At 36.1% G+C, this 27,629-nt stretch overlaps 1 protein-coding gene across 2 annotated transcripts in view; it reads left to right on the top strand.

Annotated features, from left to right (window-relative positions):
* LOC136038776 (ribosome biogenesis protein WDR12 homolog) overlaps positions 1 to 22,413 on the top strand; it is a 40,719-nt gene extending 18,306 nt beyond the window's left edge. Inside the window, exons 3-8 of one of the 2 annotated variants that reach the window (XM_065722148.1) lie at positions 260 to 470; positions 3,258 to 3,574; positions 7,892 to 7,974; positions 11,995 to 12,241; positions 18,923 to 19,055; positions 22,242 to 22,413. In XM_065722148.1, the coding sequence (XP_065578220.1) occupies positions 260 to 470; positions 3,258 to 3,574; positions 7,892 to 7,974; positions 11,995 to 12,241; positions 18,923 to 19,055; positions 22,242 to 22,380 (1,130 nt within the window). In that variant the 3' untranslated portion in view covers positions 22,381 to 22,413. Of the gene's footprint in view, positions 1 to 259; positions 471 to 3,257; positions 3,575 to 7,891; positions 7,975 to 11,994; positions 12,242 to 18,345; positions 18,807 to 18,922; positions 19,056 to 22,241 lie in introns of those variants that run through there. The other variant, XM_065722147.1, reaches the window with a different exon arrangement.
* Positions 22,414 to 27,629: the final 5,216 nt, after the last annotated feature.

Below are 27,629 nucleotides of genomic sequence, written 5' to 3'. Positions count from 1 at the left end.
TGCTACCTTATTTACAAAACTTATTTTCTAGGCTCCATATTTAAATTTATTGACATTCCACTTGAGAAAAAAAACTCAAGGTTTTTTTCAGTAGAGCATTGGTACTTTTAGGGAAGTAGCTAGCTTCTTCGTGACCTTTCTCTGGAATTTAGGCTAATTTTATGGAAATAACTAATTGTACTAGTGAACACCTAAACTATTTAAAACCCATTTGAATCTTTTTTTTCTTCACTAAGTCTACTGTTTCATGTATTTAAAGAATCAACATCTGATTGGAACGCTGTCGATTTCGACTTCTTGGTCAATGGTGAATTTTTGCGATTGAGTCTGTTGGAGCATTTGATCAACTACTCTATCCCTACTGAGGCAGTTGTTGATATTGAATATGTTGAACGCTTTCCCCCGCCAGAACCTCAGGACAGCTTAAATCACGATGATTGGGTTTCTGCAGTTGTCTGCTCCGACAAGTGGTAAGTGCCTTCTCTTTATCCGCTCAACCGCCCTTAGTGCAAAATTAGGAATAAAAAAAAGTAAAAAATACAAATTAAAGTCTACTATAATAAAAAGACAAATGTTAAAAAGAGATACTAGATGAAAGAGGCTATATCCAAGCAACGGTGGAAGGGTAAACTGATAAAAAACCAATACTGAATGGCTATTCAGACTTTTAAATGACTTTCAAAAGTGTGGCATTATCAGAGATACTGTTATTTTGCGAAAGATGATTTTACGCAAAAATACGAAAGATCAGAATCCAAGCCCCATTTATGCTAAACTTATTAATTATAATCTTTCGCTTTTTTTACGAATTCATCTTACGTAGGCTGATAGGATCTCTTGATAAACGGTTAGCGCTCAAAAAAGCTCTATATAAAATGAATATCCATTTGAAAATCTGAAGAGATGTTCAGTATTACATTTTTTATTCAGTTACCCTTCCACTCTTGCTCGCAAAAGACTAATTTTACTTAGCATTTTTTTAAGTTTGGTCTTTCTATATTGTCCTGTGAACCGATTTTGTCATAGTATTCTTCTTTTTCTCACTGGATCTGGTTATCCTGGATATGATTAACTTTTTGTATTTTTGGTAAACCGTATGTTTTTGGAAGAGACAACATTTTTGGAAAGACCTATGGTATAACTGTGGTGTAATGTTTAATTGGTTCTTAAGCTCTGCAAAATCTTTTTTAGCGGATTTTTTCTGAGAAATTATTTATTTTATTGGGTAACTTCTGTTGTTTTTATGTCGTGCTAGAAAAAATCTAAATATTAGGGGGGCTACATTAAATATAAGTAAAATAAAAATCGCAGAGCTCAAATATTTAAAAATCAACTTTTTCCAATGAATCGTGAGCCCAGTGTCTTTCATGGCTTGCTTTGTATTATATAAAAAGGCCCACTTTAAAGACAATATTTCTTTTTTTGGAGGGGAGAGTGGTAATTGAATTTATGACCCGTTCCCCTGAACCACATCTAACGCTGGAGATAAATCCTCACCTTCGTATGTTTGAAGGACCTCCTATGGAACCTTTGAAATTTGGGTCTAAAAATGAATTTACTGGCTCTTCAGTTGCACTCCCGGTCATCTAAAATAATAATTATTAAAATATTACAATAATGATCATAATCCAATGACCCTACCCTAATAGTCATAACACAACTATTCAGTAATGTGTATTAGTCATTATCTGCAGTCATTATCATGACTGCAGCAGTAGGTGCAACTAGTGAAGAACGAACAACGACTCATAGAAACCAAAAATTAAAAAAAAATGCGTTGAAAAAAAGGCTAGTGAGAAAAAAAATACCATTTATTTTTGTTGCGGAAAGAAATTTATGGGAATTTCAAAAATGGCATGAAACTCCGGGAAAATGGCGTTGGATTGAAGCGGAAATTATTACTAAATAAATTGTCTAGATTCACTTCCACTTGGAAAGAGTGTATATAGTTTTAGAGACAAATACGCTACCGTGTGGCAGTATAACTTCTGAAACTTTAAAATTAGCTCACGATAGTTCTGAGCCCATTCGCTATCTCTGGATTATTGTTTAATGCTATTTTGACCTTATTTGGCCTTATTTTGACCTGGGGCCAAAATTGTCGTTTGTAGCCCAGAATACCATAAATAGGCACTGAGCTGCCGCGTGATCTCTTGTTACTTTAAAACATATTTAAAACTTTAAACTTTCAGGAAAGCAACTTCCCTTTTGCTAATAAACCCTTAAGTAGGCTGAATGAACGTGGCTGTATGACCACTGAAACTGGGTGACCATGCATAGATAGATAGATAGATAGATTTATTCACAAGAAAAGCCCTATTGGGCCATGGTGACATACACAAAACAAGTGAAAAAGATAAGCAACAAATATAGACTGAAAAGACATTAAACTAATTATTTAAGAAAACATCACGATACCTCATACCTACCCGGACGAACTTTCCAATATTATTTATACTTAAGTAACACCTACCTCTCAAAGTTTCCAAAATCCAATCTCTCCCCTCAGCCTCCCTACCAAATACTTACAGTGCAACTCCCTACAATTCCCTAAAAAATGTTGCAAAGACTCATCCATCTCTCCACACATAGGACAACTGTAAGGACCATCCCTCAATCTATTTTTCTCCCTAAATATTTTCTACGTTTTCCAAGAGGCATAAAATTACCCCTTACATACATTACCCATTTCAAATCATCCAGAGCCAATCCCATTTTAGGTAAATTTCTTCGCCCCAGTTCTCCTTGACCTCCGCATATATCCCAAGGGACGGCGAGGTGGCCCTCCCAGCTTGCCAAACTGAACTTCCTGAAATTCTAGCCTACTAGCAACTAACCTAGATACATATAGATTCTGTTTAGTTTTGTCAAAGATAGCTCTCAGAATTTCTGCTTGATAACGTTTCGTCTGCAGTTAAGCCAAAAGTTGTTCTCTTGAAGCACAAAATTGCAAAAACTGACACTGTTCTGTGGTAGTGTCTGAAAATTGTTTGCTACGTTGCCGTTACTGCAGCCTAAAATGTGGCACGATATTTTTTTTTACTTAAACTTGGCACTGGAACTATGAATTTGATCTCTCTTGATTTTCTACAGCCAAGGGTAAAAAAGAGACATTTTCGGATTGTAAATTTTATGCTCATTTTTATGGTTTTGTTTTTGAATATTCTTCCTTTTGACATTCTCTATAATATTCTTTTCGGAGAATTAAATCCCCATATTCTGTATCAGCTTCTTCTGAAGATAGTATTTACTCTTAGGATTTTTTCTGGCTGCTATGATAATACTCTTCAGCTCTGGGGTATAGATGGCTCTCATACAATGACAATTCCGGCTCACGCTGGTCCAGTTAAAGCGATTGCCTTGATTGATGTCATTGACAACACAGCCACATTGGTCTCAGGGTCTCATGACCAGACGGTAATGCAGTGGAAAATTGATTTGGAAAAATTGTCAGTCGATTGTGTTACCATCGGAAAAGGGCATGAAAGGAGTGTAGAGTGTGTCTCAGTTGATCCAACTAGAACCTTGATTGCTTCTGGTTCCTGGGATACCTACCTCAAAATTTGGACCACAAGTAAGTATTTTTTGTTTCGAAATATCATACACCGCGTAGTGTTATATACTTCTTATGCTTATCCAGGTTTTTTATGGCTCTTGGTGTTAACCAAGTGACATATAGCAATCGCAAATTCTGTCGGTCTGTCTGTCTGTCGGTCCCGGTTTTGCTACTTTAGGCACTTCCAGGTAAGGTAGGACGATGAAATTTGGCAGGCTTATCAGGGACCTGACCAGATTAAATTAGAAATAGTCGATATCCTGATTTGACCATCTGGGGGGGAGTGGGGGGCCGGTTAATTCGGAAAAAATAGAAAAAATGAAGTATTTTTAACTTACGAACGGTTGGTCAGATCTTAATGAAATTTGATGTTTGGAAGGATATCGTGTCTCAGAGCTGTTATTTTAAATCCCGACTGAATCTGGTGACATTGGGGGGGAGTTGGGAGGGGGAAACCTAAAATCTTGGAAAACACTTAGAGTGGAGGGATCGGGATGAAACTTGGTGAGAAAAATAAGCACAAGTCCTAGATACATGGTTGACATAACTGGAACAGATCCGATCTCTTTGGGGTGGTTGGGGGGGGAGGTTAATTCTGAAAAATTAAAAAAAATGAGGTATTTTTAACTTACGAACGGGTGATCGGATCTCAATGAAATTTGACATTTAGAAGGATATCGTGTCTCAAAGCTCTTATTTTAAATCCCTACCGGATCTGGTGACATTGGGGGGAGTTTGGGGGGGGGGCTAAAATCATGGAAATCGCTTAGATTGGAGGGATCGGGATGAAACTTGGTGGGAAAAATAAGCAGAAGTCTTAGATACGTGATTGACATAATTGGAACGGATCCTCTCTATTGGGGGGGGGGGGGGTAATTCTGAAAAATTAGAAAAAATGACGTATTTTTAACTTACGAAGGAGTGATCAGATCTTCATGAAACTTCATATTTAGAAGGACCTCGTAACTCAGATCTCTTATTTTAAATCTCAACTGGATCCAGCGTCATTGGGGGGGGGCAGTTGGAGAGGGGGTGGACCGGAAATCTTAGAAAATACTTAAAGCGGAGAGATCAGGATGAAACTGGATGGGAAGAATAAAAACCTGTCTAAGATACGTGACTGACATAACCGGACCGAATCTGCTTTCTTTGGTGGAGTTGGGGGGGGGGGGGGTGATTCGGAAAAATTAGGTATGTGTAACTTACGAAAGGGTGACCAGATCTTAATGAAATTTGATATTTAGAAGGATCTTTATTTAAGAATTAACGACGCTTCCTGACTACTATGGTCCCTGCGTCGGCCCTGCAGTGCATTCCTGCAGCGTGATTCGATCTCTGGGTCCCGTATTACCAAGCTAAGGTCAAATCCACTGCGCCACCACAGGACTTTAGAAGGATCTTGTGCTTTAAAGCTCTAATTTTAAATTCCGACCAGATCCTGTGACATTGGGGGGAGTTGGAGGGGGAAACCGGAATTCTTGGAAAACGTGAAAATTGGGTTATTTTTATCTTACGAATAGGTGATCGGATCTTAATGAAACTTGATATATATAGAAGCATCTTATGTCTCAGATGCTCCAATTTCGACTCAAATTGGATCTGGGGACATATGGGGTCGGAGGAGGGAAACAGAAATTTTGGAAAACGCTGAGAGTGGAGAGATCGGGATGAAACTTGATGGGAAGAATAAGCACAAGTTCTAGATACATGATTGACATAATTGGAACGGATCCGTTCTCTTTGGAGGATATGGGGGAGGAGGGTGTTAATTTGGAAAAATTAGAAAAAATGAGGTATTTTTAACTTAAGAACGGGTGACCGGATCTTAATGAAATTTGATCTTTTCAAGGAATTCATGTCTCAGAGCTCTTATTTCAAATCCTGACCAGATCTGTTGACATTGGGGGGAGTTGGAGGGGGAAATCGTGGGAAACGCTTGGAGTGGAGGAATCGGGATGAAGCTTGGTGGATAGAATAAGCAAATGTCCTTGATACGTGATTGACGTAACCGTACTGGATTCGCTCTCTTTGGGGGAGATGGGGGAGGGGTTCAGTGATATCGCGGGTTCGGTGCTTCTGGGCGTGCTAGGACGATGAAAATTGGTAGGCGTGTCAGGGAGCTGCACAAATTGACTTGATAAAGTCGTTTTCCCAGATTCGACCATCTGGGGGGCTAAAGGGAGAGGAAAAATTTAAAAAATGAGGTATTTATAACTTACGAGAGGGTGATCGGATCTTAATGAATTTTGATATTTAGAAGGACATCGTGACTCAGAGCTCTTATTTTAAATCCTGACCGGCATTAAGCCTCTGATTTTCCTTTTAAATCTATCTATTGATTCTTAGAATTTTGTTATAGCTCATACCATATGAGCTCTCGGCTCTTAGCTCTTCTTTCCTCGTCACAAGTGCCATATGAGCTCTTAGCTCTTTTTTTTTTTTTTTTTTTTTTTTTTTTTTTTTTTTTTTTTTTTTTTTTTTTTTTTTTTTTTTTTTTTTTTTTTTTGTGACCAAGAACAACGTAGCTGAATTTTCGTATAATTTCCCTCATTTGCACATGTTTTTGAGTTTTAAGTTATGGAGGGGGCCAGTGGTGTCAATTCTTGAATTTTTAAGGGGGAGGGGTAAAATGTATTTTCGAAATTTTAGGGGGATGAAACTTGTCTGGTTTTTCGATTTTTTCAATGAAAATACAAAAAGAGTATTTTATATAAAAATAACCCTCAGAAAGTATTTTTCAAAATCTGGGAGAGGGCAAAAAATCTAGGGGGCACCTGCTCTTTTCCCCTCCCTAATTGGCACCACTGAAAGGCGCAGTGGTAAAACTTGTAAGCTAAGTCTCTCCTATTTATGTCTACCTGTGTCTTCCCTTCCAATGATTTATCTGGGCCTTTCAAACCGAAAGTAAATAAGCCTAGTCATATTAAATGACGATCCTGATAGAAAAAAAATACGATTAAACATATCATTTAAATTTTTCTTTCAATACGTGAATATAGCGCATAAGTTTGAGGTACGTAAGGTATGTAAATCTTTTACAGGCTATTATAAGGTAAGGTTGATATGTTAGAGTTTGGCTTATGCTTAGAGGTTACCTCTAATGTAGATGGTTCTAAAATGGTTAATACAAAGATAAGTGGATATAGATTCATAGAGTTAAAGGGAATCGAAGTATTTTCAAAGTACATCCCAATATGGACTTTAAAAAAAATATTTACTATTCAAACCCTTAAATCCTTTTTTTGAGGGAAGATTAACTATATTAACGAACGTTTGTGATGATGAAAGTACGAAGTTAAAACAATGAAAAATCAGAATTTAATTCAGTAATTTATATTCCTGCCAAATGAGTATAAAAAAACAAACACACAAAATAAAATCAATAAACTATTAAACAGGATAAATTACCTATTTTGACGATTTTCAACCAATTTGTGTGTATTTTTGAATAAAAAAATATTACGAAGCAAAAGTAAAAATTTACTTCCGTAGATGATGATCATTATTTAGATTAACCATTATAACAGACGTTCAAAGTTAAGAGTTAACCGAGTGTTTTGGCTTAAAAAGAAAATGTAGCTTAATAATTTATATTCCATTCAAACAAATATAAAAAAAAAATGACACAATTGAAACAACAAACAAAATAAATAACTAAAAATAGACTGACTAAAACAAACAAAATACAGAAAAAGTAGCCTAGCTGGAATCAGGTGGCTCATACAATTTTCGCTACATTGACAATCAAAGTTATATCCAAAACTTTTTTCGAGTGAGGCCTTTTTTTTCTTTGGGTGGGGTGTTTGAAAAAAAACTTTGAAAAAGGTATGCATCAACAATTAGTTGATGTGTATTTTTTTTACGTTTGTACGAGTCAGACAGAAATTTTGAGGGGGGGGGGCTCAAACCCGGTACATGCCCCTCCGCCTCAACAATCGCATGCAGCAACAATTTTTTTATATGCATTTTGTTACGTTTTACGAGTCGAACAGAAATTCTGAGGGAGGGGGATTCAAATCTGGTACATGCCTCTTCCCCTCCGAATATGGCCTTGTTGGCAATGAAAAGTGTAGAAGAGGGGATGCCCGACAACCTCATTATCTAATGCCAAAAGACGCTCACGTAACGAACGGCTAGTGAAAGTGAAGTCATGGATTGGGCTCCCAAGGAGCTCAATTATATCTTTGAATAAACTATGTCAATGTTTGTGCTTATAATATTTTTTTACAAATTTTTTTATAACTTGTATAACTTTTTTTTAACGTAAATATAATAAATTATATTTTTATAACAAATCGTAAAATAAAGTCACTCTCATTATGCATTTTATTCTAGATTTGGATGCATCAGTCACGGAACCTATTGACCCAAAAGAAAGGAAGCGACTCAAAAAAGAAGGCGTGGATTCGCTAACGAGGGTGAGTGTGTGCAGCCATCAGAGACTTGGTGCTGCGTGTGTTTTCTTGTGGTTAGATTGTAGATAGCGTTTATGTTGTTTTGCTTATTTTGTAGCTACATGGAGACATCGGAGCTTCCCCGTTTGAGATGGTACGAAGGACGTCATACCACAAATAAATAGATAATTGGGACTGAGGACTCGCTTTGCCGGGCATTTGGAAACTCCTCTCTATTAACGTGGGATTTGCATTATACCCAGTTTCAAATTTTGAAGCTCTTATCTATATTTTTTCTACGCTAGAATCCGCTCATGAGCAGGGTTGCCAACTAGGACAAGAAAAAATCAGCAAGAAGCTTCCAAAAAATTGAACTTTATCAAATTGAAACTTACAATTCTTTCTCTTTATTCAACCCAAATTGATACTAATTGTGTTTTTCCGGACATGCTAAAATTCCTGAGCTTGAAGGCACCTCCAGTTGATTTGAACTTTTTTTCAAGAATCTTTTTTTTTTTAATATCAATTTGTGACGCTACATTTGTTAAGGTTATTCGACAGTAAGAATTTCAATGGCGTAGGGTCAATTCTAATTTTATGTAATTTTTTATGAATTTCAAGCTCTTTTTTAAATGTTCAAAATTTCTCCTCGTAATATCAAAATACTGTTTCGTTGAATCTGAATGAAAATTAGCATTTCCAAAAAGTGCTAAAAAGGAAACAGTTTCAGTAGACATTTTATTTGTAAACCATTTTCTTTATATACATTTTATATATTTTTTATACATATATATTATACATTTTTATTATTTATTTTGTACATTATACATTTTCATATGCATATATTTATTTATATACATTTTTTATATACGTTTTGGATACTGGTTCAGCTGGCAGTGGCTGAACTGCCTGCAACCTCATCTAGGTTACAGCTACTGCTGCCAGAGGCGTCAATAACCGAAATAATTTTCTTTGGGGGGGGGGGTGAGCACTGTATTTTACCTACTGAGAGGTCGTTTTTACCGTCTAATTTAGGCGGTATTGCCTTTAAAATTACTCTTTTTTTTTACAGACAGAGACGGATCTTTTTTCATTAATTTTACTTCAAGTATTTTCATCTTCCTATTTACATTAAAAAAAAAAGACTTGAGCCAGTGAAAAAATGGTGCCTTGCGCCACTATTTCACCGAATCAATCTTTTTTAGCGACTGGCTTAAAACATTGGGGTGGGAGATTGTTCCCCTATATTTTACACTTCTGCTGCTGGCACCGTGAAGACCTGGTCCATTGAATCATGTAAATCCATTGTATAGGATCACGTAGAACTCTGTTTAACATGACAGATAAAAATGAATTATTGAAAGACTTATCCTTTTGAGTGAAGTGTAGATGATACTTTATACCTTTGAGATTCTTTTTTTTTGGGGGGGATGGTGGTATTAACTCTTCTCTCATTTGTGGCTACATCCGTTCGCTACAACTCTCAGAGGTTTTCAGGAATTGAGCTAATTGCAGACAGTTTTGCTCACTTGGTTCTAATACTTTCTTTTACAGAACCAGATCTTTCAGGAAAGCTATCAATTAAATAAGTAGCCGATACTGCATGTAGGGAGGTCTGAAAATATTTTTCTTATCGTTTACTGTTTTAAAAGACTGCCTATTTTTGCAATAAGTTTTGGTTTTTGCGCAAGTTTTCCTGATGTATAGACTGACTGAGCGAACCATATAATACTGCTATTACTTACAATTCAGTTCAGAATTTATTTTTAGGTATATATGATAATAAAAACAATAATTTCAGCTTTCGGATGAAAATAATTAAAAATATAAGACATTTTTGAAAAATAATACGAATTTCAGTATTTTTCTTAGATAAAAACAACGAACTAAACACTAGTTTCAGATAAAATGATAATAATTATTATTATTGATCATTATTATTTTTGATCGATTATTATTATTATTATTAGTGATAATTATTATCAAAAATTATTGATCGTCTATGGAAAGTAACACAAAATCGAGTGTGTGCGTTTTTTTTGGAGCACTCAGATTTTTTATCTTCCTTTTGCTTTTCCTCAGTTGCCTCAAGTTTTTTTTATGCTTTCTATTCCAAAGGAGAAGATCATTACCCTTGTGATAAATAACAGTTCGATAAGGGATAAATCCTTTTATTAGTCGGTGAAAAAAAAATCAAAAAATATACTAGATATTTCGATCACATGTATTTCTGCTGATGACGATCAATGTACATGTGATTAAAATATCCAGAAAATGTTTGGATTATTTTTCATTGTCTAATAAAAGGATTTATCCCTGTTCGAACTGTTATTTGTCGTCATGGAAAGGCAGTGTGGTCTTTGATATTATCTACGTTACCATATTACTCTGTAGCTGCTTATCGGGGATTGCATATTAAATATGAATTTGACATATTGAGTTTCAATTTAACTTAATGGAAATATTGACATTTGAACATACTTACGTATTTGACTTTTAAATATCAAATTTGACATATTGATTGAATTTCATCATGGTTATAGTGGTAGCTGCAACCTAGTAAAGGACGAACGATGGCACATAGTAACCAAAACTATAAAAAAACGCGTAAAAAATGGAAATTAAGAAAATATCTGATTCAGTAATGGTAGCTATTATCTAAATTAATCTTAAAAGTAAAATGTTATTTTGAAAACAAATTTAAGGGAATTTCGAAAAATAGCCTCAAACCCCCTGAAAATTACGTTGAATCGAAACGAAATGTGTATCACCATTGGAATCACCATGGAGGTAAACCTTTTACAGGAAACTACAATAGTTAAAACAACAAGGAAAACCACTTTTTTGCATGAGTAGCACTTACGTGCCCTTTCTTTTCTTTTCTTTTCTCCTCTACTTATATGATTAAAGATCTGGCTCTTCAGAAGTAAAAACACTGACGTTGCAGATTGAGTATTTCGCTTTCTTGCACATAAATGATAATAAAAACAACAATTGCCGATGAATACGATAAGAATAATTATTTTTATGTGAGAAGAAGGATAATTCAGATTTCAGCACTAGGCATCTTTTGGATGCAAAAAACAATTTGGTTAAAAATAATAGCAGGATTATAGTTAGCAACTACCCTTCTCTTACATTAAAAAACATTTGTTTCTGGTGTTTTGACCAAAAAGGACTCGAAAATAGCAACAGCTCCCCCCTCTGTATTTTCCAAGAAATTTTTTTGAATGTTTCATTTTGAAAAATCGAAAATAATCCTTGCCCCTCCTCCTCGCCTTGCTCTCAATATGTTCGTGAATCGGCACCGGTGTTGTAACGGTGTACATATAATAATATGGGAACGACACCAAAAATACAGTTTTTGTGTAAAAAAGTTGCGTTGCACTACCTTTTAAATTAGCCCGTAAACAGCTATTTCAGATGTTCAAGTGGCCTGCTTTGTGGTGCTAAAAATAAAACGAAAAAAGAGGAAAAACGAGTGCTACTCTAGCTAAAATGTGGTTTTCTTCATTTTTTAGATGGAGGGCTAAAAACTTCCGGTTATGAATTTTAGACCATAGTTCTATTGTATATTTTTTGTTTTTATCGGTAATTCCTTTGAGAATTTTCAAGATCTTTTTTAAATTTTTCTAATTTTGTTTCCTGGGGCTGTTTGCTCTTTCTAGGCTGCAACAATAATCAAGCTAATAGCTATGCTAATGGCTAAGTAGCTTAATTAGCAATATGTAAGTAGATTAAATCATGAGTCGTCCGAGGCTTCGACTCTCACAAATAGCACCCGCTTCGCCCTGATGGCAGTTTGGGCGTCCAGCAATTGTGAATGGATCACGTCATTTGTCGGAAGTGAATTACGTCATTTGATGGGAATTTCGCAATTTTTGTACACTTTTTTAGCAAAAAAAAATATTCAGCCAAAGTTTCATGTGGTGTTAACAACAGTATACGTATAAAATTTATAATATGTATTCCATTAGTTTAATACATCAACCGTTGCTGGATTTACATATAGCCCACTTCGTAATTTGAAATAAATGTTTATAGACACCTCTGGTAACATTATCCGGTCACAAAGAAGCTGTTTCTGGTTGTGTTTGGACTGATAATTCTGAAGTATGTACGTGTTCCTGGGATCATACCATCCGCTTATGGGACGCGCAACTTGGTGGAATCAAAGCAGAACTAACCGGAAACAAGTCTTTTTTCTCACTTTCATGGTCATCATTAAATAGGTCACTGTTGACGTCATCAGCAGATAGACATATTCGAGTGTATGACCCTCGATCAAAAGGTATGTTTGTCGACGCTCTTGTTCTTTATGTTATCGGGGCACTTGAAACGCCGTCTTTAAAAAAATACATCGTAATGTTGGAAACTTTTCCCTTGACTCTGCTTTTGTCCCAAGTTCCCTTGACCCTTGACCATGGCTCTGCTTTTGTCGCAGATTGGCTACAAAAAAAAAACAAGTATAAACAATAAAAAAAAGCCTAAAATATTTTAAGCCTTTTAAGGAAGGTCGTTGCTGCTCTTCTCAGACGCTCGTCTTTCTCCCCTCGGCAGTTAATTATCGCTTTGTCTAAACATTCTATAATTTAAGCAAGAAATGCTTTTAATTTCTCGCTTTTTTATTTCTCTGTATTTTTACAACAAAATCTGCTGGCCCAGTTTTAAGTGTCATATACCGATGCCACAAAGTTTCAAAATATGTTTGTCTTCATTGAGGTCTAACTGGTGCTGCGCATTGACACTATTTACTTACGAAGGAATTTTTTTTGGAGGGGGGGGTGGAGCAAATCCTAAAAAAAAGATGAAAGCAGGTTATTCTCGTAGAATCTATCAAAACTAAAAGCACACATCAAAAAATAAAGACTCACCCTATATTGGAGATTGCCACCTACAAGTGAAGCTAAGAGCAAACTATCCAGAATCACTAGAATCACCAGATGCACTGATACGGAATCACTGTGTCAGTGATTCTTATTGATACAGAAACATGTCGATGGACATTCATAAGTACCATGCCATTTAGCTGGCCTTCACCCACTTGGCTGCAGAGAAAGGTTTTCAGCCTTTTCACTGAAGAAAATGACCCCTCAAAACATGCTGTAGAAGTAGGAATTATACCGAAATTGTGAGGTGATATATGAACGTAGGAGAACATGCCTCGCTCACACTCAGCCAAGCTCTGCCGTCTTTAAAAGAAGACTGGAAACTACTTTCAGCGACTGTGCCTACTGTAATTCAAGCTCAGCCTTCACAGCGGACTCTGAGCTTGATCAGCTCTTACATAATCGATTGGTTCTTTTAGGACAGAAAAAAGGCTGGATTCCGCTGTGGCATTTCAGAATAATTTTTTGCTCTGTGAATCGAGATTCGACTGATTGGATGATTTGGTCCACGAAGGGGCTGAAGAGAGAAACTGTATAGAAAAAATATCTTGTGTTTTTCCACCGGGATATCATGCGGGATGTTGATGACATATCTCTTTCGTGGCATGGTAACGGTGATCTCCAGTTTTTGGCGTATAGTGACTTTTGAAAACCGAACTTCTTTTCTGCCTTATTTCGTGTATCTGGAAATATTTCTTTCACACTTTCGACACACGTCAGTATCGATATTTTCTGACTGGAACAGGTTAAACAAGTTCGGTGTTTACCCCAGAAAAAATTCCATCACAATAAGGGTAGCTGTAAATTCTAAGGTCAGTATGCTATTGAGCAGATTTCTGGCTTTTGACGACGCCAAATGTCTTCTAGGGCCTTAAAGGTCAAAATAAATAACTAGGTAAAGGTAAAGGATACGGCATTAGACTTTACAGTCCGTACCGGCGGTGCTGATCTCCGTTTCTTGGCCCTTCAGCCAGGAAGTGCAATGGGGGGTTGAGGCCGGCCATCCTGTGCTTTCGCACACCCTTCCTGTTTACCTTCCCCAGATTTCTCCAGGTACCCATTTAGAGCTGGGTCGACTCTGGCTAAGCTTACAGAGTCACGCCACTGACCCCCGTCCCAAACTGAAGAATTGGGTACAGTGGGATTCGAACCCGCGTTCTCTCAGACAAGGGATCCCGAATCCAGCGCACCAACTGCTTTGTTATTAATATCGTATCGTATCTTTCTACCTATCGAGTTTTGCATAAGCTGTTCATATAGACTTAAGTGTAATTTTTAAAGATATTGCACTGCATCTAAGTGAAAGAAACTTACTGTTGTACGAATAATATTGTTTGACAGTGGTTCTGTGGTGAGATGGAACCACTTTTAGTTTGTTTCTTTTTCTTCTCTTTTCTAATTACTCAAGACTTCCGCAATAGAGGACCTTTGTCTGCTCACTGTTGCCAGAAAACTTTCCCCCCAAACAACAGCGTCTTTATGATTTGAGTTCGGCTGATGTGTAGAAAAGTCTTCTGGGGTGTTTTTCCAATTCACATGAGATTCCATGACAAGCTGCCCTAATTTTTGGTGTAACCTTCTACCGGCTTGATCGGAAGCATGCAAAGCATAATTTTTGCTGATACATCCTTTTTTATTGCAGAAAATACTAGCTGAGCGTACTTATCCATCTAGCTAACTTGAAACTTCCTTATTTTGAACCTTTGACATGAACTGGGAAAGGATAGCCCTTGTTTTGTTTAAAATACCTTTTTGCTAAATTATACTTTGTTTAATCAGAAACCGAGTCTCTTCAAAGAAGATTGCAATATCAAGCTCAACGTCAATGTTTACATTGTCAAGTTCGTCAGGCTCTTTTGAACTGAAGTCGGAGGCTCAGTCGCAACGGTAATATTCAGATGATCACTTTTCTCACTTTTTTTTTTTAGATTAACCTGACCAATCCGTCGTTCTTTACCCCAGAATTGGAGAACTCTGTTGTTTTTTTTTTTTTTTTTTGGCTATTTTCACACTTCTCCTATATTTAGCAACACTTGATTTTTGGCTTTCAACGCACTGGATTTAATTACAAGAATGGCCGCTTTATCCCCTACAGACTACAGAAGGACTACGGCCAGATGATCTTTGAAACTAACATTAAACCCAAAGATTCCTTGAAAGACAGGGGACAGCTGGATAGGATATGTTTTACTGCTATGTTGGCGATCTAATTGGGCAATCGCAGGCCAAAAAATCTGCCATAACACAGACCGAAGTACAAGCCAAAGAAATTATGCCCGGATCAGTAACTACCCAATATTTATTGCTCTGTGGAAAGTATCAGAAAATAATGAGCAAATAAAAGATTTCGAGTTTTCGGGGGAGGGGGGAGGGCTGAACTCGATTCCGCCAGTCATTCACAAGACGTTTCATATAGTCCTTTATGACAGCTTTGCAGAATGCACCGTGTGTTGATTAACCTTGCTAATTCACCGTGAATAAACTCAAAGTTCCACCGGGATTAATCTTGCCAAAACCGTTAGGGAAATCAGGGACACACATATGTTGGCTCTCCTTCAATTTATAAAATTTGAAGTCCCCTTGCCTCATGCCCCCCTCCAAATTCCGAAATTTAGGGCTTCCCAAGTCAAAACCTGAGGTCCACTTTACTCTCTGACGCCCCCTGAAAGTTTCAACTCTATCTCCCAAGTCGTTCTTGAGATACTGCGGATACATATAATGTCTTTCCATTTACATCCATTCTTTACACTGAATAGATTCTAATTCCACATAGGTTAGAACTGTCGAAACTTTTATTCAGGTTTGAGGCATAATGTGTCGGCCTTATCTGCCCCCTTTTCTACTTTGAGATCTGTGGCCCATATGCCCCCTACCCCTTTGGAAAAAACTCCCTGAGATTTAACAGTATTTCTCAAGCCTTTCTCTAAGTATTGCATACCCGCTATTTTTATAACCTGGAAATACTTAATGTCTTTTGATTTACCTTGCTACTGAAACATGAAAAAATCCTAATTCTCGTATTGGCTTTAATATAAACTTTTAGTTTGATATGACGAGTAAAATGTTATTCCCCCTCTTCAACAGCCAAATTTGAAGTCTTCCTGCCCCTCCTGCCTTTTTCCTGCTACACTACCTGAAAGTTTCAACTCCATTTTCCAAGCTATACCCGAAATATTTCAGATGTGATATCTGGATAACGTCGATGCACATAGTGCCTTCTCTCTTCTTTAGTTCTACCCTCGTTCTATATTTTGCCGATATGCTGTTTCAATGACCTAGATGCACGTACTATTCTTTGGTTTACCTATCCCCCTCTCCAAATCAAAATTTAAGGTCCAGTAAATTTCCGCCCGTCCATATTAGTTCCAACTCGAACTTCTGGATACGAAATATAGTAGATAATTTAAAAATTTGGATGTACATAGTGGCTTTTGATTTACTCAGGTGTGCCTGTCATTTCTGGAATGTGTCCTTGGAAACTCAGGTAATCTTGGCCAAAAGGACGATCCCTAGGAGCTGCTAGCTGAATGGACAACCAAGACCAAACATTGCTGCTGCTCTCCTGAAACATATCTATCAATGTGAACATTGATTAATTTGAACGGTTTAGTCTCTGTTTATATGAGGGTAATGTCGAACTTGCAGTCATACTTAATAGGCCTTTTGATGTTTCTGGCCAACTTGATTATCTCAAGATGTTGATGTAATTTCATGAGGGTTAAGGGTGGGTGGGTAGCAGAAAAAGACACTGGATTGAGGTTGCCTGGATTGGTGATGATATTATGGAAAAGCTTCCCCATAATAATACAATCAAGAGGAAGAAACAGTAAGTTACTTTTAACCCTATTGTGGTATAGTGGATTGATCTCCGTTTGGCAATACGAGGCCCGTGGTTCGGTCCCTGCTTCAGAGCGGAAGTTGTATGGAGATCATGCATTAATGTCTCCAAATAAAGTATAGCAAGAAGAGGAAGAAATAAAGAACTATTTTTTAATGCATCTTTATTTTGCTAAGATACTTTTTGGACACCGTGTTTTTTTGTTTGTTTTTACCTTTTAGGAGTGTTTTTTTTAACTATTATAATAATATCTTGATCATTTGGGAATGCAATTTGTCAACTGAAAGATGTTGTCTGATTTTTTTGCTAAAAAGAAATAAAAATGGTCTTGTACAAATAGAGACTGATTATTATTAAAACGAGCATCAATACCATGTATTGGAGGAGTGCTGCTCTCTTCCGCTTAGCGCAGCAGTGCGATCTATATTTTCAGTTTAATTAAAAGACATGTTGGGTAAGGGAGTCTGAGATTGGAATTACAGTTGAATTTTACAAAATGAAGAGAAAATAAATATTTTTGTAAGTTGAAATTATCTATTCAGTATTTTTAGACTTCATATTGTCATATAATCAGTTATATAATCATAATTATGTAATCAATATTTATCTAGATAAGAGAAAATTCACTAGCCAAAGAGCTTGTCGGATGAAAGACATTGAAAGCAGAAAACATACGTATGTTCTTTAATGATGACCCGAGAAAAATATTCTATCCCTTCTTCCCAAGTGCATTTCCCCTTTACCCCTCCTCTTACCTAAGGAAGAAGTGCGGCAGAGTGTGTAAAGGTATGTGTACAGCTTTCTTGACCCCAAATGGCATGGTGATACAATGAGTTGTTAGTAGTACTAGTAGATAAAGTCGTTGAAAGTGCATTTTAAGCAAACTGTAACTCTTCAATTTGCGTTCTTTGCAGATTATACAACAGTATTGGTATATTTCAAGTGATTTACGCTAAAAATATCAGCCGAAATTTCTAGACATAAATTACAGCACACTCTTTTGAAATTTTTCATTTTTTGCCAACCAAGGCGCCGCGAAGCAGTTCACTGCCTTACGATTGAATGAATGTGAAACTACTGCTACCAATGCTAATATCTCAATGCAGCATCAAGCCGCTTGAGACCAACACCAACACTGTTGTGTACGCTCCTTCTCCATTCCAGTCTGTTCAAACTTCACTTTTAAATCTCTTGCATGAAATTCTGATTTCCTCTAAATTTCCTCCTGCTCCATCTGGGCACATTTTGCTTTTCATTTGACCCCATGTACACTATATGCATATACATATACTCCATATAGGCCAAATGCTTTTCATTTTGCCCTGTATACACTATATGCATATACAAATACACCATATGCATATACAAATACACCATATACCCTATATGCACCATATAGGCCAAATGCTTTTCCTTTGGCCCCGTATACTCAGAAGGGCAGATTGTTCATCTAAAGAGCCTTCATCTATAACACATGAACCACTATAAATACTCTCTTATTCAAGTGGGTGTTCATTTTTTTTCATAAGATTTGTAGCGCCTTTAATATTATTGATATTTTAATGACACAAATTTTTAATGTACCTGTTACCTTCTTTGGTGAAGGTAACATATATATTGCAATTTTAAATAATACTGTCCTTTGTTATCGACCTTTCTCATTTGTAGAAGGCTCTTTGGTGAAGGCAATATATACGTCGCAATTTTTAATGATCTTAATTTTAAATAATAGTATCCTTTGTTATCGGCCTTTCTCACTTGTAGAAAGCTTTTTGATGAAGGCCATATATACATCGTATTTTTCAATAACCTTAATTTTAAATAATTGTATCCTTTGTTATCGGCCTTTCTCATTTGTAGAAAGCTTTTTGATGAAGGCCTCATATACATCGTGTTTTTCAATAACCTTAATTTTAAATAATTGTATCCTTTGTTATCGGCCTTTCTCATTTGTAGAAAGCTTTTTGATGAAGGCCTCATATACATCGTATTTTTCAATAATCTTAATTTTAAATAATTGTATCCTTTTGTTATCGGCCTTTTTCAGTTGCAGAAGGCTCTTTGGAGAAGGTCTCATATGCATCGCAATTTCCAACAATCTTAATTTTAAATAATAGTATCCTTTGTTATCGACCTTTCTCATTTGTAGAACACTTTTTGATGAAGGCCTCAATATATCGCAATTTTCAATGATTTTAATTTTAATAAATAGTATCCTTTTGTTATCGATCTTTTTCATTCACAGAAGGCTCTTTGGTGAAGGCCACATATACATCGCACACTGGCTGGGTTTCTAGTGTCAAATGGTCTCCAACTGATGAAAATTTATTTATTTCTGGTGGTCACGATGGCTTGCTGAAGCTCTGGGATAGAAGAAGGTAAAGTGAAGGGTTTGCTTGTATTTCAGATCTCAAAAGAGTGCAAAAAGATTTGGAAGGAACATTCCTACCAAGGGGTACAAAAAAAAAGATATTTTCCTATACTTCTGTCATAAAAAGTGTGCTTTTATTCCATTAGTTTTTTGTAAATTATTCTTCTATTCTTCCGTGTTAATTTATTGCCCTATACATCCGTGTTAAAAAGTTTACTTTCATTCCATTGGTTTATTTCTGTGACATAAGCCAATCATGCTATTCGCTAAGTGAACGCCAAATCTTAATGGTTCTTTTGTGTGATATTCTAAGCCAATTAAAAATCTTTAACAAGCAAGCTCTGTATCTGTGGGGTTATCGCAGCCATTGCTGAGTGTTAATAGAAGGTCATTAGCCGTTTCTTGTTTAAAGAATCAATGTTATCACTGGAGAATTCTCGTCTTTTGCACTGGACAACTCCCCATAGAGCTGATCTAATTGCAAAGCATATAATCAAATATAAATAGTTAACTCCATATCGAAGTTTATATTTGTAAATTTTGCAATTAGATTTTTGCATCAGTTATTCTATTTGCATTTATTTTTGGCAAAATTACAATTTACATTTATACAATCATAATAAATAGTCTTTGTAATTTGTTTGATGCTTATATAATTTTTTCCTAATCATATAATGATGTGTTATAAATATATAATTACAAGGGCGCATATAGTTCACTGTAATTGATATATTTAATTAAGAAAATTGCCTTAACGAAGGGTTTGAAATTACTAGGTTACATGCAATGCGAGGCAGATGTTGATATCGGAATAGTTTCTATAGTTCCATTCAATCGATACAATAATCGTATTTGGTTGAATTGTGAATCCGCCACTGCTTATTTACTATGAAAAAAAAATGTTAAAACAATTTTTGTTTACCATGACCGTCAATTACAAAAGCTTCACATACCTTTGCCTTCAGACGGCATCATAACATCACTTACCTTTAACATTCACTTACATAACATACTATAACATACGCTTACATAACATACACTTACATAACATACTATAACATACGCTTACATAACATACACTTACCTTTAGACGGTGTCATAACATCACTTGCCTTTAACATACACTAACATAACATACTATAACATACACTTACCTTTAGACGGTGTCATAACATCAACATGACTTATTTTCAACATGGCTATCAGTTGTATTTGGTGCATCTAATGCAAAGGGGTTAGGTTGGAGCATTGTTCAAATACTTTACCCTCCCCCCTCTTATGTGCAAAAATATGGTCCAAATTATATTATTATATAAACTAAAATTATGTTCACTAGGATTAACCCAACTTCACTTCTTGGATGTGTTTCGCTTAATTAACAATTACCAAATGTACTTTATAATGTTTTGACTTCAAGTACTCGGTTTATTTATAAAATAGGCTTCTATTATTACTGACAAAGTGTAGCCACTGTGGTTAAGACAACCTCTTTGTGCATGTCGGAGCCCAACTCAAAATTAATAGGATATAAAGATCCTATAGAGCTATTGGTGGTACATAAGGTGTCGAATTGACGTTTCAAACATGTCGCTCAGCCTTACTACGGCTGGGATCGAGCACTGGGCCCCGCATTCAATTGCTAATCAGAGCATATGTCCACTGTACTACGACAGGGTGACTCAATTGAGTGGGGGGGTAAATTAAAATAAAAAAAATGGCCATGTGCTGTAAAAAATCATGGATCTTATTGTACTTCTTTTTTTCTTGAAAATTGTCTTAATTTAACTTCAGCCATTAAATAAACTAATTTTATAAGCAAATAAATTAGAGCTTAATTTAATGGACTAAGAAAGTTTTTTTTTCTGAAAAAGGATGCTCAAAAACGTTAACAGCAGCTAAGATTTTTAAGATTTTGTTTTTTATGAAAACAATATGAACAGGATCTGCTGTTTTGGATATTGCAAACTTACAATTGCGTCATATAAAACCAAAATACTCAAGGAATTTGAAACTCTATTCTAGAAAAGGATGTTTTTTTTATGTTTAATAGCTTTAAATTTTTGATTCGTCGTCAGAGCTGTTCCTAGAATTTAATATCAGGTGAAAATCATGAAATGCATTCCAAAAACATGTTTACTTTATCTTTTAGTTCGTAACAGAAGTGTTTCCTCTTGCGCCGCTTTTGCTGTAGATTTACAATTTTTCAATCCTGAACATGTTTTTTGGCCCTGAGGCAAAAAATTGCTTTAAGTTTTATATTAAGACTTTTTCATTTATAATCTTAATTTTTGATTAGTATTTTCTGATAGTCAGTGATATAATAGAATGATAGTCAGTGAAGTTCCGTACGTATGATGGAATGAAGGCGGATAGGGATAACGAGGTGATATCTTTACTTATCATGGTTGTCTCATTATTAGTAAAGATGGTGGATGTAATTAAGACGTAAAAATTAGAATGGCCAAGGCTCATGTTGTTCTTAAAGTTGAACAAAGTTCAGAAGAATATGGAGATAAATCTGCAACAAAATACAATATGCGAAGCTAAGGTAATGATTGTGGTCGATTATGGCTCTGAAATGTCGGCACTTCGGAACTGTTGGAAGATTTTTTAGATGTTTTCCAGAGGAGTTGCCTACAGATGGTTTTAGGTACCCGTGTGACTGAGCGACCGTATGTCAAACAACAATGTATTCCAAAAATTTGGCTCTATCCCGTTTACTCAGACTGTGATGAAAGAAAGGTTGAGCTTCAGGTTGAACAAGAGGGGATGGCTACTACATTTTCACGAATTGAGGATGAAAGGTTGCGAAATATTGTTCTTTTTGGATATTCATCTGATGCCAAACAAAAAGCAGGTAGTCCCCGGGTGGCAAAAGGTCGTAAGGAGATCGAACTTCTTAGGAAGAGGTAAAGAGTAAAGCTTTGATTTGAGTGGAGAAGGAGCGTGCGTAGCTGATTTGGCCTTTGACGGCTTCGTGCTGCAGTGAGTTGTTAGTATTTAAAATATGTGTATTCAATACATCACCTTTAAGCTAACATGAGTTTGTCAATAAAAAAAAATGATAATAAAAGGAAACGCTAAAAAATAACAAAAACAACAACAATCCAAAGTATCATAAAAGTACCGTAATTATGTTAAGAAGGTGTCTCAACATTTATAAACTTTATATAATTAGGCTTTCATTTTTCAGTCAAAAGGCAAGTTTATACGACATGACTGGCCACGAAGATAAAGTGCTTTGCTGTGATTGGTCCAATCCATTGTTCATGAGCAGTGGGAGCGCAGATAATACATTAAAAGTATTCAAAGCCAACAATGAATCAAGTTGATTTATATTTTTTCAATAAAGATTTTAAATCATAGTGCGATTTATTAATGGTATAGCTATATCTCTGAGGTCATTTTGCTATCAAATGTTCATATGTTTCATTTCATCTGTTTTAATAGTTCGTCATATGTTTCCAATTGAACTAATGAAAGAGTATCTTGCGATTAATCAAAACACTTGATACGTTCCAAGTTCGGCAAAAACTAAAATTTACTAAAAACTGACTTTTTTGTTCCACCTGACATTTTCGTAATAACTGGATCGATAGAAGAGTAACTTTGAATTTGCTTTTGCAATAACTTTTGCTAAAGATAGCCAACGAAAACCTCAAAAGAAGCAAATCTACATCACTATCATCATCAATATTACTACTATATTGAAACATGTCCTGTGGTGGCGCAGTGGGTTTGACCTTAGCTTGGTAATACGGGACCCAGAGATTGAACCATGCTGCAGGAATGCACTGCAGGGCCGACGCAGGGACCTTAGTAGTCAAGAAGCGTCGTTAATCCGATACAACACATGTCCTGTGGTGGTGCACTGGTGAGAGTGATTTTACTCTCAGCTTGGTAATATGGGAAACAAAGTTTAAACTCAGTTGTAGCACTACAGGTTTTGGAATCTGATTGTGGTAATAAGGTTAGGTGAAAGTATCTGAATATTGATCCAAACAAAAAGAAGAAGAAAGATATTGAAACATATTTAAAATTTTATTTGAGTGAAAGAGAGATGGACATGATTGAAAGTTGTGAAGATTAAGACCTAATAAGCCACTACTTAATTCACTACCGTTCTTCCGCCAGGAAGATATGTTACCTATTGTAATCTTGTTTTCAGCTGGGGCACTTTGGTGAGTGTCAGCCCATAGAAATTTTCATTGGACAGGAACTCGAACGGTAAAATAGTATTTCCAGGATGATCATCTGTTATTAACAGGATTTTTTGCTGTATTGAAGAGATATATTGTTACTTTTTTCCGCACATATCAGGGACATGCCAAGCCACCTCTCCTGTAAATAACGACAAAGACTACACTGCCTTTGCATCAAAAACAGGAAGAACAATAGGGAATTCTTTTGAGAATACAGTGGAAATCTGGGACGTAAGGCAGTAAGGATGCTGGGACTGTTTTTAAAATTTTCATTCTAGTTTTATTGGTCGTAAGTTGTTGTAATGTTTTTTTCTTTATATATTTATGTTTAGCTGAGGGAAGCCCTAACTGTAACTACTTTTACAACTATGGCTAATGGTATGAAGGGGAAATTTTCAAGGATTTTTTTTTGGGGGGGGGGGTGAACTTAATCACAACCCACTATCTGCATCCAGGTTGTCAAAAGAACGTAAAAGCAATATCCTAGGAACAGTTATATAAAGAAAAAAACATTGCAACAACTTACGACCAATAAAACTAGAATGAAAGTCCCAGCATATATTTGTTAATAGATTTTCTGAAAGAATTTTAAGAGGAAATTTTTGGGAATAATTTTCCTTTTAGCGAGGATGTATTTTCGATGAGGGTATTTCCCGCGTATGATAGCCAGATGCATAAGAACGAGTGGCGCACAATCATTAAAAACGTGAAAAAAGGTTTCCCAAAAGCTTCTTAGATGATGCCAAGGGCGTATCCAGGTTTTTTAGAGGGGGAGGGGAGCGGCTGCAAAAAGACTTTAAAAATACATCAAAAATGTGTTCATATTCATTTTTGTTACGTTTTTATGAGTCGGACAAATATTTCGAGGGGAGTTTAAACCCCATAACTCCCCCTCCCCTGGACACGGCCCTGCATGACGCATAAACCGTGCGCAGCACTGTTTGGTCACCAAAAATAAAAATGGAAATCTATCTTAGTTTATGTTATTTTCAATTAATTAACTTCTAAATTAAATCATTTTACTTTTTAGATTTGCATGTTCATATGGCAGTATTCTGAAGTGTTATTTAGATAATATGACAATAATAAAAAGTGAAGACAAGCGAGTGCAATTGTAAATTATAAGAGTAACAAAATAGTAGGATTTATTATTTTTTCAAATCTCCAGATTTTGCTTACAAATATTTACCAGGCTGGCGCCAAAACTGATTTGTTTTAATTCTAACGACAGTAAAGAAAAAATAATAACTTCCAGGAAGCATGTTAAACAGCAGGCAGTACGAAAAGTGTGGTTCAATCCCGTTTTTTAGGGCTATGATGAGAGAAAGTTTGAGATGGCTAGGTCACGTTCTACGGATGAAGAATGATAGATTGTCGAAGATTCTCCTTTTTGGCTAACCATCTAGGACTAAACGGAAAGCAGATCGTCCGTGGTTGAGGTGGGAGGATTTCGTAAAGAAAGATTAAAGGGAAACAGTAACTCTCAGGTAGGGTCAGTAATTCATCTGATTTAATAAATCGTCCAAGCTTCATTAAGAAATGATTTGCTTCTCTTGTCTAACTTACTGGTTTATGCTGTATTTTAAATTAATGCGATTAATAATCCTTCAAAAACCCATCATTATCATTAGTCATACCAGCTAATATACTTTTAACAAATTCTGTATGTTCTGCTTAAGGGGATTTTCCAGTTGAGGTTAAGCTTGTCGACAACTTCTGAATTTTCTCCAGTAGTCCATATCAGAAGAAGAGCTTCAAAAATAAATAATTTGACTGTTGAACTGAAATTGCACCGTTTTTATTTGAAGTTTTCCATTTTCTGGACAACTATTCCATTCCACTAGAGGATCATTACTATCATAACTTTCTTTAACTGATGAGCTTAGTATATTATGGTATTTTCACAAGCAAAGTAAAATGATTGAATCTGTACTAGGTACTAAAGTGCAAGAGAGTGATGCTTATCAAAAGGAACTGACGGACTTTTAAGTAAGCACTTCGATTATAACTATATGTTAGTCGTAACTTTATGTGGTAAACCAATTCAGCAAGTTGATCATCTCCGCTATCTTGGTTTTTATCTGGATTATCACCTGTCATGGAGATGCGACAGTAACGCTATTTCATCAAAAATCACCCGTGGGGTTGGCATACTTTGGCGTCTGCAGCACTTTCACCCACAGTGGGTGCTTCTAACTATATGTTATTCGTTGGTTTATCCACATATCTCCTACGGCTGCCTCCTATGGAGCAGCAACTTCTTATCGAACTATAGAAGAGTGCAAATTCTACAAAATACAGCTGTTAGAACAATAGTTAAATATGTCCAGGATGTGCATGACACCTGTGCTTGCTTTACGTCGCTGAAACTCCTTAATGTCGGTCAGATAAGAGATTACCAGGCTGCTGTACTTGTGTTTCAGTGTATGAATGGCCTAGCCCCGGATGTCTTTAAGAGCTTTTCCCAAACAAATAGTGATCCGCATACTTATGGAACAAGGCATAGTAGTGATATAGTTGTGGATTTAAGTCATGGTACCTGGTCTTCATTCTCAATGAAACACATGGGCCCAAGTGTATGGAATTAATTACTAGTGAGCATTAGGGCGGCGGAACATGTACCTCAGTTTAAAAAGAAATTAAAAGATAATTTTTTGGGGGATAAAGGTTGAATTTTATTATGGGTAGCAGTGTGAGCAGGGGGGTGAGGTTGGGAGGGATGAAAGGGGGGAAGAGTATGCGCATTAATGAGTAAGAGAGATTGGATTTGTTATTATAGGTAAGTAGATATGTGGACTTTCGTGCGAATACAAACCCTCATAGGTTTTCCCCAGCACGAAAGTGTTCTATTTTATTTATTTATTTGTGAATGTTGAAATAAAAATTTGATTATTGCAGGGTTGCAATCCCTAGTGATTCATCCCTACTTCTAGTGAATTTTGTATTGCCTAAAGAAAAGAAAACCATTAAATCAGCATATAAATCAATAGATTACAGAAGAAAATTACCAAATGAGCCAAAAGAACACTAAAATCTAGTGATTTTTTCACCGGGTGGCAGTCCTGGATTATTAAAGCTCAACTAGCAACCACCTTAGAAAAAATAACTGAACTTGAAGCGGCTGAGGCCAAGTCCTTACAAGTGATTCCCGAAAAATATAAAACTTTGGTTGTGGCCCAATCTTTTGAAAGTGAAAAGTCAAAGCTATAATCTAACCTTAATGATAAGAAGTTGGGAAACCGTAAGGCCCTTTTAAATAAGCTCGAGTCAATCGGAGGCTCTGTGTCTGCAGGTCAAATTGATGATCTGCTTGATGCCTAGAAAATGCGAACCGAAATGAAATCTACAAGAGAAGTTGAGTTTGTTGCTCATAAGAAGTAACTATCTGAAATGGATAACGCAAAGAGCGCGGTGTAAAGAATAAAAGAAGAATGGCAACAGAGACGTGAAAATCTTGAGAGCCGATGGATAGGACTAGTAGTGGAGGTAGTAGTAGCAGCGGTATTAACAGTAGTAGTGGAAAATAGGACGGATTTTAAAATTGCAACTAAAATACTACAAAATATGTTCAAAAATGAAAAGACGGGACTCTTAGAAAAGCAGACAATAGCAGTATCTGATATTGAATATTCCAAAGAGACTTTGTAATTTAAAGAGTGAAAACTGGCACTAGTGTCAGCGGGACAAACCTATCAATGCCATCAAATATATGGCGATGCTTAGCATTTTTCAAGCTTCGTAATCATTTCTCTGTCAAGAACTGAGATTGTCCTTTAAGGACAACCGTCTAATGCTAAACGGGAAGCAGGTCATTGGAGGTTAAAGTAAAAGGATGTCATAAAGAAAGGTTTAAAGGAAATGAGCACTTCCTGGAAGGGTGTAGAGGGAGGCTTTGAATAAATGTGTTGGCCTCAGGCGGCTTGGTACTGGGGTGAGTTGTTAGTAGTAGTAGTATTCTTATGTTTATCAAAAAAATATCAAGTGTCACCAAACCCATGATGACGTTGATATTTATTTTTGTCGGGTGTATCGCCAGTTTCCATTCTTATAATATACCCATACTCTTTGGAATATTCTATAATGATAAAGATTGAGTAGATACTGGACCAAACCATGGCAAATGAATTAATGCTCACAAAACCACTTGGAGATTCAGATTCATGAGTTTGGCCTGGTTGCAAATGAGCAAACAGAATTAAGAAGAAAATTGACTGGGATGGCTCTAACATCTCTGCTCATTACCCTGGGAGAGTACTTCTGAATGGTTATCATGATGCACTTATGCTGCCACAGCAGTTAGGTCTCCTCCCGCTATGACTTTCTTCCCCTATCGCTTTTTTTTGTCCCCTGTACTTCCAGCTTGATTTATGGATCGACTT

Source organism: Artemia franciscana, chromosome 18, assembly GCF_032884065.1.
Source record: "Artemia franciscana chromosome 18, ASM3288406v1, whole genome shotgun sequence".
Classification (NCBI taxonomy): domain Eukaryota; kingdom Metazoa; phylum Arthropoda; class Branchiopoda; order Anostraca; family Artemiidae; genus Artemia; species Artemia franciscana.
The sequence above is the reverse complement of the archived record's forward strand: the minus strand, read 5'-3'. Positions and strand labels throughout refer to the sequence as shown.